General features: G+C 36.3%; 1 protein-coding gene across 8 annotated transcripts in view; it reads left to right on the top strand.

The window, feature by feature from the left end:
• ksr2 (kinase suppressor of ras 2) overlaps positions 1-16,902 on the top strand; it is a 216,164-nt gene that overhangs the window by 37,701 nt on the left and 161,561 nt on the right. The window contains exon 4 of one of the 8 annotated variants that reach the window (NM_001144041.2): positions 5,745-5,753. The exons of the other annotated variants lie outside the window; for them this stretch is intronic. Within the exon in view, the coding sequence (NP_001137513.1) occupies positions 5,745-5,753 (9 nt within the window). The remainder of the gene's footprint in view (positions 1-5,744; positions 5,754-16,902) is intronic. 8 annotated transcript variants of the gene reach the window in all.

Genomic DNA, 16,902 nt, shown 5'->3' with positions numbered 1-16,902 from the left:
TTTCGTGGCCCGGTTTGGTGTTGTCTGCCTCAAGGTTGGACATGTTGTGCATTCAGAGATGCTTTTTTCCATACCTCGGTTGTAACGAGTGATTATTTGAATTATTGTTGCCTTTCTATCAGCTCGAACCAGTCTGGCCATTCTCCTCTGACCTCTGGCATCAACAAGGCATTTGGACCCACAGAACTTCCGCTCACTGGATATTTTCTCTTTTTCCGACCAGATCGTCTTGACCATATTTACATGCCTAAATGCATTGAGTTGCTGCCATGTGATTGGCTGATAAGAAATTTGCATTAATGAGCAGTTAGACAGGTGTACCTAATAAAGTGGCCGGTTAGTGTATAGTATAGTATAATTTGTATAATGCAGGATTTGGCCAAAAATGAGTGCATCCCTAAGAAATGCTCTCATATGTAACTTTTTTCCATTTTGTCTATGGAAAAAGTTTTCTAAGTGACTTGGCGGTGAGTAAATGAGGACTGAATTAAAATATATAGTATATGTTCTTCATCTACGCTTCTTTCTTATTCTTACACTGTGAGTCTGTGGCTACTAATGGACATCTCGGAAGGATATAAAGAGAATCTTAAAGGCCTCATAAAAGGAGTTTAAAATGAGGAGAGTGAAAACAGGACACTAAACTGAATTAGTGTTTTTAGTGAGTTTGAGACCTCGCTCCTCACTGCTCTCCGGGGAGAAGGAATAATCAAGTTAAATGGGTTTCTATAGGCAAAGCAAAGCAGCGCAAGGGAATCACAGTCTTTATGTTATTGCCACCTAATACAATTACATTTAACTTACTATTAAGTTGCTCTAATGCAGCACCAAATTAGCATATTATAGTATTTTTGGGGGATCATGTGACACTGAGAGCACTGCAGAAATGATGCTGGAAAAAAATGTAGCCTTGCCATCAAAATAATTAACAAATGCGATTAAAACAATTATGGTTATATGTCGGATTGCAATAATTCAAAAGCCTTTAATACTCAGACTGCAAAGAATTATGACACTTATATCCAGTTAGATAAGAATAATGTGATTTTTGTGCATTTATTCTCAGGAAAGAAAAAATATAATTAGTGCTGTTAAACGATTAATCATAATTAATGGCATCCAAAATAAATGTTTGTATTTACATAATGTGTGTACTATAAAAACATACATAAAATGCAAAAAAAAAAAAACCCCAAAACATTTACATGTATGTGTGTGTGTGTGTGTGCGTGCGTGTGTGTGTGTGTGTGTGTGTGTGTGTGTGTGTGTGTGTGTGTGTGTGTGTGTGTGTGTGTGTGTGTGTGTATATATATATATATATATATATATATATATATATATATATATATATATATATATATATATACAACAGTTCTGTCTGGTTCTCGAATCTGATTGGCTGATAGCCGTGCAATATTCTCATAATAGCAGCACTTGTACAGCCTCTTTACCCTTGTGTATTATTCCTCCCACATAGTGACAGCAGATGGATAAACTCACTACAGTTTGACAAATATTGCAGCTGTTGGACAACATAATGTATTTTGAGGCTTTTTTAGTTGAGAATGTAGTTATTTAGATTGCAACTATGTACTTTATTTATAAGGATATCTACAGGGATTTCCCAATATTTCTCTGTTGCAATTTCGATATCACAATAATCAACCCCAAAAACGGCAAAGCAAAGCAAACACTACCAGATTACTGTGTTATAAATACAGCACTTCAAAGTACAAGAGAGAGAGAGAGTATCAGTATGTTGGATCCGTTAATCAGTGCTTACCGATTTAGAGAATAGCTCTCTTTGAACTGGACTTGGTAAAACTAAACACAAAACACATTTTCTAATTTTTCAAATTCTTAGAACAAAATTCTTTCAAATGTCCACTATTTCTTTTCACACTTGTTAAATTTTATGAATTAGATGCACATTTGATCTTAAGATCAACACTGTAAATGTTGAGGGTCTTGGCTGTTTTTATTCTGCCATTGATTAACAGGGGATAACCCACATTTTCTGCTTTGAGGGATTTCTGACTTATCTTTTAAAAGACATACACCGTTGCAAATGTGGACAGTCACATCTCCCCAACACCTTTCAATAGCCTCTTGGGGAGAAAAGTCAAGTGTGTAACATTTTCATGTTTGGCATGTCAGCATATCTATCATTTTATAAAACTCAATTGTGAAATGCATGTATTTCACATCTAAATGTGCAGTTTATACATTACAGAAAGATATTTTTGTTTAGTAATGCCATTGACTATGCCGTTGAATGTTCACCCAGACCAACAGTTTGGCCAAATTGCCATAATTGGCATTCACTGCTCTTTACACAATGCAATGTTATTGCCAGCATTAAGGGCTCAGAATGTCATACAAATCTATATTGTACTAAATTAGTTTGCTTTTATTTATTTGCTCCAGATGAACACCGCTGCTGTGTAGTTTTCAAAAGCACAAAATAAATGATTATTGCTGGGCTCAAATTACATTTTAAACAATGTAGAAACCCCTTATTTATTCACAGAGGCATTCAAGCAATATTTATTTACATAATAGACATTCAAGCTTAACTTTAAGAGAGGGGCTGTGTACAAATGACGACCCTGTATCAGATTTGATGGCTGTGCTGGAGGTAGTTAGTGAAGAAATAATAAAAGATTATCGTTTTTATTGAGGTAAATGTCTTAAAGAAGTTTTGGCCTTTCATAAGAAAAAGTTTGGGCACCGCTGGTCTACCAACACCCTAAACCCAACCATCACAGTTATTAACAGCCGTGAGTTGCGGAGGCTTTCACACAATACTCGATGCACTCGCCATTGTGCTGTTACTTGCAATAACATTGGGCAACGCTGGGTAGGCTAACTGTCATGACAAAACAGACGAAGAAGTCAACGAGTGGAGTTGCGGATAAACTCAGAAAAAAATCATGAAAACATTTGATGAAAATGTTTTCTGGCAAGTATTTGAACCATCTTGCCAACAACATCTCGTTGTGACATCTTGCATGGTTTAATGGGACCTCGATAACTGCAAGTTACACCTCTAATTTATCACAAGTTATGCCCCCTTCATGTTACGCCCCTCTCTTGCAGAGTGATACTGATTTCAAGGTAGAATGAAAATTCAATATAGAATATCATTCTGGCAATTTGTTAGAATTTTAGCATTTTAAAAATGATAAAAAACACAGTAAAGTCATTAATATTTAGAGATCTTTGTACTATTTATTATTACTAAATTGAGTGAATGGTCCATGTACTCACGCATAATTGGTTTCTCGTTTTTGCTTTCAAATTTGAACCTTCTTATACATGAAAATATTTTTTCAAATATTTACTTTTGTTTGCGTCACGTTTTGTTTTTACACACAAAATGAAAATTCGATAAAACCAAAGTGAATAAAAAGCTTTAAAATTTGTTCTCTGCATGGGTGGAAATTATACACGCCCCCTTACCCCTGATTGTTCAACCAAACACCAAACTGTGTCGTCATCAGCTGCTCCTCAATTTATGGACTTCTTCATAAATTTGGCAACCTGTGCTTGCCTTAAACATATTATTTTATATCAAACTTAAGCATCTTAGCAAATTATCTTTTTTTTTGCGGCAGCTTTCATAATCCATGTTAAAAACTGTGTCACATTGCACAGCATGGAGCGAATAAATTAGCAATTCGACAACCATAAATTAAATAAGCCGAGTAACATTATCTATCAGTAATATTTAGTTTGATGATGTTATGTCATTCGTGAATGGCAGGATTCAGTCCATTAAGTAGCAAATCTTACTGAACGAATCATTGATTCAAATGAATCGATTAAATAAACAACTTGTTTTGTAAAACTTGAGCATCTTAGCATGTCATCTGTTTTATTTTGCTGCAGTGAATGAATTTGTAGTGACCAGCAGACTTGACTTCATTGTAGGCCTTATATATATATATATATATATATATATATATATATATATATATATATATATATATATATATATATATATATATATATATATATATATATATATATATATGCAACAGCCATGAATTAAATAAGCTGAGTAACGTTATCTATCAGTAATATTTAGTTTGATGATGTTATGTCATTCGCGAATGGCAGGATTCAGTCCATTCAGTAGCAAATCTTACTGAACGAATCATTGATTTAAACAAATCAGTGAAATAAACGACTTATTTTGTAATACTTGAGCATCTCAGCATGTCATCTGTTTTATTTTGCCGCAGTGAATGAATTTGTAGTGACCAGCAGACTTGACTTCATTGTAGGCCTAATATATATATATATATACATATATATATATATATATATATATATATATATATATATATATATATATATATATATATATATATATATATATATATATATATATATGCAACAGCCATGAATTAAATAAGCTGAGTAATTTTATATATCAGTAATATTTAGTTTGATAATGTTATGTCATTTGCGAATGGCAGGATTCAGTCCATTCAGTAGCAAATCTTACTGAACGAATCGTTAATTCAAACAAATCGGGTAAATAAACAATTCATTGTGTATCAGAATGTTGTTTGAATTGAATTCCATTACATTTTGCTACTTTAATTGTTATGTAAATGCATTTATTATCTAATTCGGATACACTTATGCAGCACAATAGTGCTATAAAAGTCACTTAATAAATTGTTTAAGCCTATATTATTCTGGTTTAATAACTAACAATAATGTTATATTTAAAGCAAAATTTATTCAAGAGAAAAAATCTAAACCTGATAAAAGCAATTTGACTGATGTACTGTAAATAAATACTGTAACAATACTCTTAATCTCTTGCTTTATTCCAAGTGTTATTTCAGGGATTTGATCTGTTCACCTGAGAAAGCTCTTCCTATTTTTGTTATAATGGATATTAAAAATTACCCATACCGTAGTTTGGACATGCTGTGTGTTGCTTTTTCTAATTTTGTAAAGCTTTTATCGCTACTGTCAGTCATTTGGAGAGTACAAAAGGTAAGGTCAAGTGAGGTACAGTTCTTACTTCATGCCCATTTCATGTAGTAGAGCAACTTCAACCATCTCAAATGTCTTTTCGATCTGACGTGCGTGTCATTTCCTCTCTGTCAGTGTTCTGTCCACTCTTGACTGCTGAGAGCCTTTATAATTAGACACAAACATCACTGCTAAGTCACATTCACAGTCATTGGGTCATGCAGTCGAAGCCATATTGCTTTATTATTAGAGCAGAACTTAATTAACAGTATTGGGAAATGACTAGCATCATAACCTATGGGAAAACGGTGGGTGTGTTGAGTCGTCCTGACACCTTTCTTGAGTTGTTTTGTGATATAAATGACAGTATCTTTGACTTACGACAATGGCATCGCTAATCGAGATGCTAAAAGAAGCATCCATGTGTCTCTTTGTATAAGGCACTGTTGCTAGGCAATGGTTGTGACTGCAAACGCATTGTTTCAGAAATCTTGACATGTTCTCATTAGGTTGTGCAGGATCATTATTGAATGACAGTTCTGTAGTTTGGATGTTAGGCCATTAGTGGTGTTGTAAGAGTTCCATAGAAAATTCTCACCAATAGAGGGCATCGTTGAAGGATCAGTTCACCAAAAATGTATTAATTACTTACCCTCAAGTGATTCCAAACCCCGGAGACTTTTGTTCATCTTTAGAACACAAATGAAGATGCTTTAGATGAAATTCGAGAGTTCTTTAACCCTCCATAGGTAGCAACAGTCTACAGAAAATTAACCAAAAACATTGATAAAACATCCCATGTGACTTTAGTGGCTCAGCTTTAATCATACAAAGCTCCAAGAACAATTTTTGTACAAAAACAAACCCTGTAAATATGACTTTGTTCACCTATATCCTCTCTCTTGTGTCAGGTCATGGTGCACATTTACTATACTGGCAATTTAGCATATTTCTATTAGAATCAGCAGTGTAACACACAAGTATCACGTTATTTGTAGTAAACACATGGCTTACAGATGTCACCAGCGATGTGAAAACCACAGATAAAACACTCACAAGTGCTAACGGACTACAAATCCCCCATTTCATGGACTACAACTTTATGCTTGCACTGCACTCACACACACATGATCCTGATCCTGACTAATTGCATACACACCACCGGAGGATTGTCCAGGACTGATTACACACACTATTTGAGCAGCACCAACACTCACTCTAGTCGCTGAGTCTTGTTATCTGTTAAGTGACGTTACAACATGTTTTCTTTGTCTTGATTTGTCGTATTTTGATCCTCGTCTTGCTAATCTATTTCTTTCTGTCTGCCACCTGCCTTCTGTGAGAGAAACCTCATGTTTCTTATACATAGAGCAAACATACAGTTAAAACCAGAAGTTTATATACTAAAAAAAGGTACATAACCATTTAAAAAAATGTCTGATGTTAAATCATACTATACGTTTACTATTTTAGGTCCGTTAGGATTACATAAATGATTTACATTTGCTAAATGCCAGAATGATGAGAGAATTTATTTGATAATTATTTAATAATTTCTAGACAGTCAAAAGTCAACATACATTTCCTTGGTATTTTTTTTAGCTTTGCTTTTAAACTGTATAACTTTGGTCAAATGTTTTGGATATCCTTCCACTAGCTTCTCACAATAGTTTGAAGGAATTTTGGCCCATTCCTCCTGACAGAATTGATGTAACTGAGTCAGATTTGTAGGCTGTCTTGCTCACACAAGCTTTTTCAACTCTGCCCACAAATTTTCTATAGGATTGAGTTCAGGGCCTTGTGATGGCCACTCCAAAACATTCACTCTGTTGTACTTAAAGCACATTTGAACTAATTTGGCAGTATGCTTAGGGTAATCGTCTGTCATTGTGGCCAAACAGTTCAATCTTAGTTCCATCAGACCACAGGTGATGTCTCCAAATTTTTTCCCCAGTGTAATTTAGCAAATTGTAATCTGGCCTTTTTGTTGATTTTGGCTTGTTGATTTTCCCATGTTGTCACAAAAGGAAGCTGTGTGTTTGGGGTTTTCCTTAAATAATATTCTACAGTTGTGTCTCCTGTTAACCTAAATGTTGTCAATTAGCCAATCATAAACTTACAAAACCTTGACACCATCCTCTGAGCTTTTTCAGAGGCAGAATAATCTTATAGTATGTAAACTTGACTTTCAAGAAAAGTTAAAACAATTTCTCAAAAGATATCTCTCTCATTATTCTGCTGTTAAGCATACCAGAAACAAATTTGATAATCCTAACTTACCTAAAAGAGAAAAAGTTTAGTCACATTAACATCTGACTTTTTAAAAAATGTTTATGTGCCTTTTTATACAGTGTATGTAGACTTCTGGTTTCAACTGTATATGTACTGTACCTTTAATTTTACCTTCGGCTTAGTCCCTTATCCGGGGTCGCCAAAGCGGAATGAACCGCCAACTATTACAGCATACGTGTTGTGCAGCGGATGCCCTTTCAGCCACAACCCAGTACTGGGAAACACCCATGCCCTCTCTAACACACACACACAACCTCATACACTACTGCCAATTTAGTTCTCACCTATAGCTCATGTCTTTGGACTGTGGTGGAAACCGGAGCACCCAGAGGAAACTCATGTTAATATGGGGGGAACATGCAAACTCCACGCAGAAATGCCAACTCGAACCAGTGACCTTCTTGCTGTGAGGCGACTGTGCTCACCACTGAGCCACCAGTTTTGTTACAACCAAAAAATCTAATGAAATTATTCAGGAAGAAAGTTTGTAAGACTCGCTGTGAGGCCCCCCTGCACCTTTAGGTGAGATTAATCATAAAGAAGACAACCTCAGACACTTGTTTTGCTGGTTTTTAATAAGATACATTCATCATCTCTGGAGAACGCACAGTAAGGAATTATTGACAGCTGTAGCCTCAATCTACCGCACAACAGACAGATTCATTCGCACCTTTCTGGAGCAGGACAGAGGTGAATCTGGAGGTTGGAAATTGATGACAGACAAAACCACCATGGGGTGGTGTTAAGACGAGGATGTTTAGAAAAATACAAATAACAGCTTTTTTTTGGAGAACCAACTGTTTTTATCTTTGCACTTATTTCCGGGTGTTACTAGCTAGGGGCGTGCATTATATCAGTGGCATGTCTGTATCCACTAAAAGTATTATTTTTACACACTGTAAAACACAATTACTTAAACCAGATACCTTACTGTCTGTTTAGACTAATACGTTTTAGTTTTATAATGTTTAGGTTTTGCTTTGGTTATGCCTTCCGTCCACACTACCCTAGAGTTTTCGAGACCTGAGTTTTTTTGGAAACGCTAAAGAGGCCATTTTCATTGTAAAATGCTCCTGCTTAGTGCCATTAGCTATGTTTCCATCCACCTATTTTATGCGCATTTTGCAAATGCGCATAAAAAAAAACAGTTGATGGAAACGCCATGATGCGCATAAATTTTGAAAATGCGCATTAAAAAATGAGCCTAACTGGGTAGGATAAACTTTTTATTCCATAAGAAAAGATGCGCATAAACTGCGATGAAAACACTTTTACCGCACAAACTCCAGCATGCGCATTAAAAAATGTCATGTGATTTTGTTAAAAGAGATCATGTGATGCTTAAAATGTGTGTTAATGGATAAAACGTCAGGCTGAGCACATAATACAACATCTGAAATGTTGTTTTGGTAATTATAAAACGCCTTACCCTTTCAGTATTAATGTTATATTATTAATGACCTCCAGAATCAAGAGCGCCTGTGCTCCGCGTCTGACACCTTCAAACGCCACTGCGCGCTCACTGCTTGTCAGGATTGTCTTCTGAGGCGCATTCATTTAGAAAAGATTGATGCAGCTTCTCCTACTGCAGCAAATGCAGTTTTTACTGTTGATATTTGGCGCCAGTTAATCAGGAAGTGACGATTTTGTTCGCTTTGACTCGTTGGATGGAAATGATGCTTTATTCGCACAACTTTTATGCGATAATCCAGTTTTGCGCATAAAATTTATTCGCATTTTTGGATGGAAACATAGCTATTGTGGATGGGGGAAATTATGACATCTGGAAACATCTGATTGAGGCTTTGCTCAACACAAATTTCAGTCTTGCATCCTTTTCTTGTAAGTTCACACTTCTATAAATGTCAGTCTAGAGCCATACATGCTTGAAACAGAACATTTTGCAAACAAAAAATAAAGTATTGAGCAAAACATTTTTAAATAATGCAAATCTCAAAATAACCCAAAGGGAAAATTGAGCTTTGCAAAATAAAAGGAATTTTGCAAACAAAAATAATTAACTGCAAATAAAAATCAAGTAGGGCAAAGAAATTATAATTTTTAGCAATTTAAATAAAAAATCTTCATATATTTGCTATTTTTTCCCCCCAGTATTGCCTTTACAAAACCTCTGAAGTCAATTGCAATGGTCATTTTGATTTCCCCCCAAAAAACAAAGGATTCAGGTATTTTAATTAATCTCATAGACTGTAAAAGATATGGACGTAGTATCCGTCACCCATAGTATTCTGAAGAACGCAAAAGAAGCTACAAGTAGGTGTAGCCAACTGTCGCCATTTTGTTCACGTGTCATAGCACTGACCAAGGGGATACCGAACAATGGCAAAGAGGTGGAGCGTGAGGGAAGCTACAGACGCCTGCTAGCATTTTGCTTAGATGGGCTTTCTTTGGGAGAAATGCTTAATACTTCATTATCTGCGACTCGTTTGTGTTCTGAAAACACATGCTTGGCTGTATACTATATCAATAAAGTGTTTAGCCTTTTAAAAACACAGTTGTAATACAATGAGTCACTAAACATTGTTCTTGTGATGTTTTTTTCTACAGGAGGAATTGCAAATTACTTCCAAATACTTCAAATATAGTTTGTGTTAGTAAATGCAAAGCTATTGATGAAATCCAGGCATAACACTATACGTGTAACGGGGAGTCCTAGGTTCCTTGTGCAGAGGTTTATTAAAGGGGTTAGGCGGAGACATCAACGAATAAACAGGCAGAGAGCAGGCAAGATGTAAGCAGTCCAATTTAATAACAAACACAGGGGCAAATCCAGACGACGCAGTGAGAAGGCAGGTAAAAGTTCAAGGCAACAATAAGCAGTCCAAAACAGAGCAAGAGGGCAAAGACAGATGACGTACTTGATCAAGGCATGCAGGCAGGGTCATACACAGGCAGGCAGTCATGAAAGTCTCTTGGAACAATGCTTGGTAATGCAGGAGAATTAGCAATACTTCGCAAGGAAGCATGGCCTGAGCTCTTGCTGAAATACAGCACAAACAGGAAGTGACTGCAGAGGGGGCAGAGATGAGTCAGTAGTTAGGCAAGGGCTCCCACTGCTGGTGTGGCATTACAGTAAGACAGTGTTTCGGATGATTCAAATGATTTATAGCCTACAGCTAATCAATCTGTCAAATTCTGGAGTGCATTACAGGTCTAAAGAAAAATATAAATGATAAATGATCTTAAATAAAGCAAATACATTTATTGGGATGGTATATAAGTATATAACTTTACACACCTGGGAAATGGAGTCCACATGAATGGTTTGTGAGCACAATTAAGTGGACACAGCACGCCATATCATTTGGTAATTGTAAGAAATCATTCCAAAAAGCAATTGACTGTGTAAAGCGACGTAAAATAAAACAAAAATGCGATGTATATGCCGAGTTCAGCAACTAATCAGCAGGAATCTGCTGAGTTGAAGTGACTGTGACCAGCGAGCCCTAGCTGTCACTCAAGTGGCCTCACCCTTCACTATGCAGACGTAATAAAACTTATTATAAAGCAAACGGAAGACTTATAAAAAAATTCACCCCCTCACAGTTGTCATGAAGGGTAATATTAGCTATGTGAACCAAAATCATTTTTTGTACCAGGCTGTAAACACCTTTTCTGCTGTAAAGTTGGCCATTTTAACAGTGGGCTCAATAGAAATTTGCTCTATTATGTAGCCAGGACTAGCGGAATTTCGATGAATTGCATTTTCAGTTACTTCTGTATTAGCTTCATCAGGGAGAGCTGGAGGTTGCTGCTTGTGTCCGACATGCGCTGCTCTCACCTGGGGAGGAGTGCTCAAAGCACCTGCTGACTGCCTGGAGCTCAGACCTCCATAAACTGTACACTGCAGTGCATGCCAGAGTGTTTGTGTGGTAACATGATGTGCGTTTTCAGCGGTGTAGTGTGGACTGAGATCTTTTCAGAAATTCTAGATGAAACGCTAGTGTGGATGTGGATCTTTTTCGTTGTAAAATGCCTTTTCAAAACTAAATCGTATCAGTGTAAATGGGGCCTTAAAAGCAACAAGTTGATTTTACTTTAAAAAAGTTGGTAAACCCATTGACTTTTATAAATATGCTCAAAGTTCGTTCCCTTTATAATTATAAGGCAACAAGTTTACTCTTTGGAAAAAAAAGTAAGTTCAACTAATCATTTTTACAGTGTGTGCTAATTGTTGTTTTTCTGTTTCTAAAGTACTAATCAGACATCATTTCTTATTATTTACAAAAGTAGAAGTCAGTAAGGCTTTTAGTCAAGATGAACGCAATGAATTAATCAAAATTGAAGGTTTATAAAGTTACAGAGGACTTATTTTTTACACAAATGCCGTTGTTTTTTTGAACTTTCTGTTCATTAAATGATTTCCACAAAGCAGCACAACTGTTTACAGCATTGACAGTAATCAAAGAAAACTGATTTCTTGAGTACCAAATTAGCATATTAATGTCTTTTAAACAGGTGGTGTCTTTGTGGCACACAAGAAACGCACAAAAACAAACAGCCACTTTTGAACTATGAACACATTTCTCAGCAACTGTACACAATCTCACAGTTTGAAGTGCCTGTCATAGGAAATCACCTAATTAACGAAGCGTCTTTTCATAGGATAAAGACACGCCGTCTCATGAATAATTATGAGACACCAACGTGTCATCGATTACTGTAGTCATTTGCCACAAACTGTGACTTAGACATGATGTGGATTTTCAAACAAGAAGATGAAAATAGAGGAAACATCTGTTCTTTTTAACAATTAAAATGAATGAATGACATCTAACTCTGTTCAAATAAAGGTTTTATATATGCGTGGCAGGTTCAGTAGGCACCTTCATGTCAAAATGCAACAAAAAACATGTAAAAAAAATTCCAATTGATCTTATATCCAAACCTTGTCGATCGTTTGACGTCCACACATTGATGCCCTTTTGATTACCAAAATAATGACTTAATGAATTAAACAAAAATTATTTTAATATAAGAAAAGTTTTAGTCATTTGAAAGCTTCAATTACAAATTTACACTAGATTTTGTATCCCTACAATGTATTTAAACCACCTTAAAAGCAAAACAGCATCAAATTGACATAACTTTGGCGCCCAAAATGCATCAAAAGCCCTGCAATTGATTTTTGATGTGTTTTTGATGCAAAAAGGCTGTAGATGTACATGTACATAGTGTACAAATCAAATAAATTAACTGTTTCAAATGAGAAATGTTGCAGATATTTAAGTGTTGTTTCAAAGGTGGCAAGGTGGCTCTGTGGTTAGCACTGTGCCTCACAGAAAGATGGTTGCTGGTTCGCTGGGCCAGTTGGCATTTTTATGTGGAGTTTTCATGATCTCCCCATGTTGGTATGGGTTTCCCCTGGGTGCTCCAGTTTCCCCCACAATCTAAGTATGCAGTATAGGTCAATTAAATAAACTAAATTGATCATAGTGTATGAGTGTGAGTGAATGAGAGAGTGTATGGGTGTTTCCCAATATTGGGTTGCGGCTGGAATAGTTGGTGGTTCATTCCGCTGTGGCGACCCCTGAAATAGAGACTAAGCCAAAGGAAAATGAATGACTGAATGAATGAAGAGTTGGTCCAAACCAAATTTCTTAGAACCATTTACTTTGAAGAGCCATTTTTAAAGGATTTTAAAGAGTACATCTGATGGACACTTCGGACTCCCATGAATATTTGCAAAGGAAGTTGATCGATCTAGCAAATTTCATCACTTTTACTCCTTATGGTAAACTTTTAAAAGAGATTAAAGCACAGGGATGTACCCTTACGAAAGAAACACAGTAGGTCTGCTTAGTCTTTAATTTCCAATTGAGATTATGCAGGAGAAGCCAGCCTAAAGCTCATTAAACTATGATAGGATACAATGTTTTAAATAAACATTCCACTTTTTTAAACTCTCCTATATTCAAAAAGTTGAGTTTGAATCCCTTGAATCCATTCAACCGATCTCTGGGTCTAACAGGAGAAATTTTAGCTTAATTTAGCTCAGCATAAATCATTGAATGAGATTAGACCATTAGCATCTTGAAAAAAAAAAAAAGTTTCAGTAATTTTTCTTTAAAGCTTGACTCTATGTAGTGCACTAAAACTGACAGAATATGGAAAGTTGAGCGAGATGCGAATGGTTGAATTTGATTCAGTGATCTATGCTAAGCTAAGCTAGAAGTGCTCCCACAAGACCAGGGTCGTCAAAGACTTGCATTGAATTCATACTAAAACATTGTGTACGGACAAAGCTGAAAATGTGCGTACGCAGTAAAAATTCAGATGTATGAAACACTGCATACGCTGAATCCCACGCATATTCCCTTTGAACATCCGAATTAATGTAAAACTGAGCACACGTGCACATGCGCAAAACCCCTCCCTGCCTCCTCCACCTAATAAATAGGGTAATGAGTCTACTTTGGCAAAACCAAAGGAAAAAGCAATGGCAAAAGTAAGCAAGAAGAGAAACTTCACAGAATGTGAATCAGAGGTGCTCCTTTTGGAGGTAGACACGGAGAAAAAAAGGTGTTATTTGCAAGTTTGTCCTCCGGAATTAATAACAAAAGAAAAAAATAGAGTGTGAGAGTTTAGCTGAGGTGGTTAATGCAGTGGGGTCTAAACATCGCACTGTGAGTGAATTAAAAAAGAAATGGTCCAATGTAAAGGTGTAAAATGTTGTAGTGTCTATTAAGGCTTAGTGCAAATAGCACACCTCGTTGTAATGAGTTATTTGAGTGATTCCCGCCCATCACCGTTTGATTGACCGAGAGAACATAACTAAAGAGAGCGGCAAACAGCAGCGTGAGGGGCGTAGCTCGTAAAGCGCATGGCAACATGTTTTGACAAGAACTCGGTTCAAATCCAGCGTCTGATGAACTTTTTTCCCCACTACATATCAGATTTTGCCTACTCTTCATCACGAGGAAGACAAGTAGGAATCATTAATAAGTGTATGTATTATGTTAAGCGCATTTGAGCATCACATATAATTTGCACATTTATTGAATGGAAATGTTTTCGATTCACATATGCAAATTCGTCTTCAGATGGTGCCTTCATAGCAAGGCGATCGCTCCGATTAGATTGGGAAAACCAGCGATCACTGCAAATTGCACTTTGATGTTTGGCTGATCAACTGCATGGTAAGGAAACCTTATATGCTAGTCATGCGGATGATCCCGTCCCATACATCTGCCATTGCACGGCTCAGAGATACTTTGTAGTGTGCAATTTAACATAATTGCCTCTGGGAGTAGCCAATGGAAATTAAACAAACACACACAAGTAATGCACGTACGCCAGGCATGAAGTTGGCACGAACCAACACACATTCTCACGTTCTTTTCATCATTAGTAAATCCAAACGTGTGCGTGAAATCTGGTGTACTCAAAGTTTTTGTGCGTACCCGGTGTTGATACATGAAGCCCCTGAAGATTGGCTCAATGGATTAAAAAATGTTAAGAGTCAACTGTTAAACTCTAGGTGAGTTGTAAAATAAGCCTATTTGCGATGAAAGTTCTTTCACACAGCGTCTTTTACGTCATTATTTTACACTTGTTGATTGTCGTTTGTGTTTAATGACTCACTTTTAACTTGATATACATTTAGGCTAACTGTGTAGGGTTGTTATTTGTTTGCCACTGCCTAAATCACATCTGAAAACAGGATGAAGATGTAGTTTGATGTTCCTCTGGGGCTATGCAAAGTATTAAGCGCACTCATCCACCAGTCAAGTAGTTGGTTATTGATTTCTCAAACATCTTGACACAGCAAACTTCAACAGATCTCCCAGCGGGTCAAGAACGGGCCATGCCTGAAACTTTGAAACTTCGAGTAGCTTGTTTGTCATCTCTCGGCCGTAATTAAAAATGCTCATTTGAGGGAACGGGAGGACCGAGAGAAGTGTCCTTCAGCGGTGCCCACTGGAGCCGTCCGTACAAGAGGCAAACACTTATCTGCCATCATGCTCAAAGAGTGGGAGTGTGTCCCCCGGAGCTGCCGTGTCCTGTAAGGGGGGGAAGCGAGGCTGTTAAGAGCTCTTGGAATCATTTGTGGGTAGTGAACTGTGACCGCTGAGCCGCAGTCCAGGTTTAAACCACAAGAGGGAGGCTCCAGTAATGGTGTTTGTTGATGTGTGGAGTCGCTGGATTGTGAGTTGCAGGCAATTACTGATTAACAGTCTTTGACACAAACTTTTGATGTTTTTCTCTTTTTTTCTCAGAAAGTTTTGTCTGTTATCTACAGTAGGAGTTAGTTCTGGAATGGGACTTAAAGAGTGGAATGGGTTTTTTTTTCAATGTGGATTTATTTTTACACCAAATGTAAAATACTCAAAATGAAAAATAATTATCTTTTGACAGCCCTACTTTTTATTGTCGCAACATCAAAGTAAAATTTACTTGCACTTAAAATCTCAGTCTTGAATCATTTTTATTTATTTTTGGCCTTTGGCCTTAGATTATTAAGACAGAAAACGAAGTTGGAGAGAGAAAGAGGCGGATTCAAACTCGGGACGCCCTGACGTACTGCGCCATATGTCGGAGCTCTAACAACTAGGTTATTGCGGGGACAGTCTTTAATTATTTTAAATTGCTTTTCTTTTTTCCTGCCTTATATTAACGTTTCATAAACAGGGATTGACCACCATTATATTTGCATAATATGGATAGTTTTTCTTGTATATGTATGTCTACTTAAAACCCCTTTATTCACAAATGTTTACATAAATTTTGGCAATACCTAATTTAATAGGTATGTGTGCAGGGTGCAGATTTAAACCAATAAAAATATCAAAAATTGAATCACTTTTACAATTAACCTATTAGATGAGTTTGATGCTCTGTAGCATATCTCCCCGTGTGGCTTTCCATCCATCTTCCTGACTTTCAGCTATTCTAAATAAAGGCGCCATCAATCAAATCCCAGCAGCGACCTGCTCTCAGACTCCCACAGCTTAAGACTTTTTACAGCTCACTTCATAATACATTTACTTTAGAAAGTGATCTACTAAAGGGTTAAACTGAACCCTGAAAATAACTGAATATAGAGCTGTGTTGAAATGGCTTTTATTTTGAAGCTTCTGAAAATGCATAAATCTGTCAATACTCTGTCAATATCAATACTCTGTCAGGGGCTATAGCGCATGTGTTATAAGGTGGATCAATGTGGTTTTGTAACAAAAATATTTAAAAATTTTAAATGATATGTGTATGATATACAGTTGAAGTCAGAATTATTAGCCCCCCTTTGAATTTTTTTCTTATTTTTTTAATATTTCCTAAATAATATTTAATAGAACAAGGACATTTTCACAGCTTGTCTGCTAATATTTTTTCTGCTTGAGAAAGTCTTATTTGTTTTATTTTGGCGAGAATAACAGCAGTTATTAATTTTTTAAAAGCCATTTTAAGGACAAAATTATTAGCCCCTTTAAGCTATTTTTTCCCCGATAGTCAATAGAACAAACCATCATTATACAATAACTTGCCAAATTACCCTAAGTTGCCTAGTTAACCTAATTAACCTAGTTAAGTCCTTAAATGTCACTTTAGGCTGTATAGTAGTATCTTATATCTAGTATATCTAGTAAAATATTA

The sequence above is a fragment of the Danio rerio genome, chromosome 5, assembly GCF_052040795.2.
Source record: "Danio rerio strain M-AB ecotype USA chromosome 5, GRCz13ab, whole genome shotgun sequence".
Classification (NCBI taxonomy): domain Eukaryota; kingdom Metazoa; phylum Chordata; class Actinopteri; order Cypriniformes; family Danionidae; genus Danio; species Danio rerio.
This window is presented reverse-complemented; position numbering and strand designations above follow the sequence as displayed.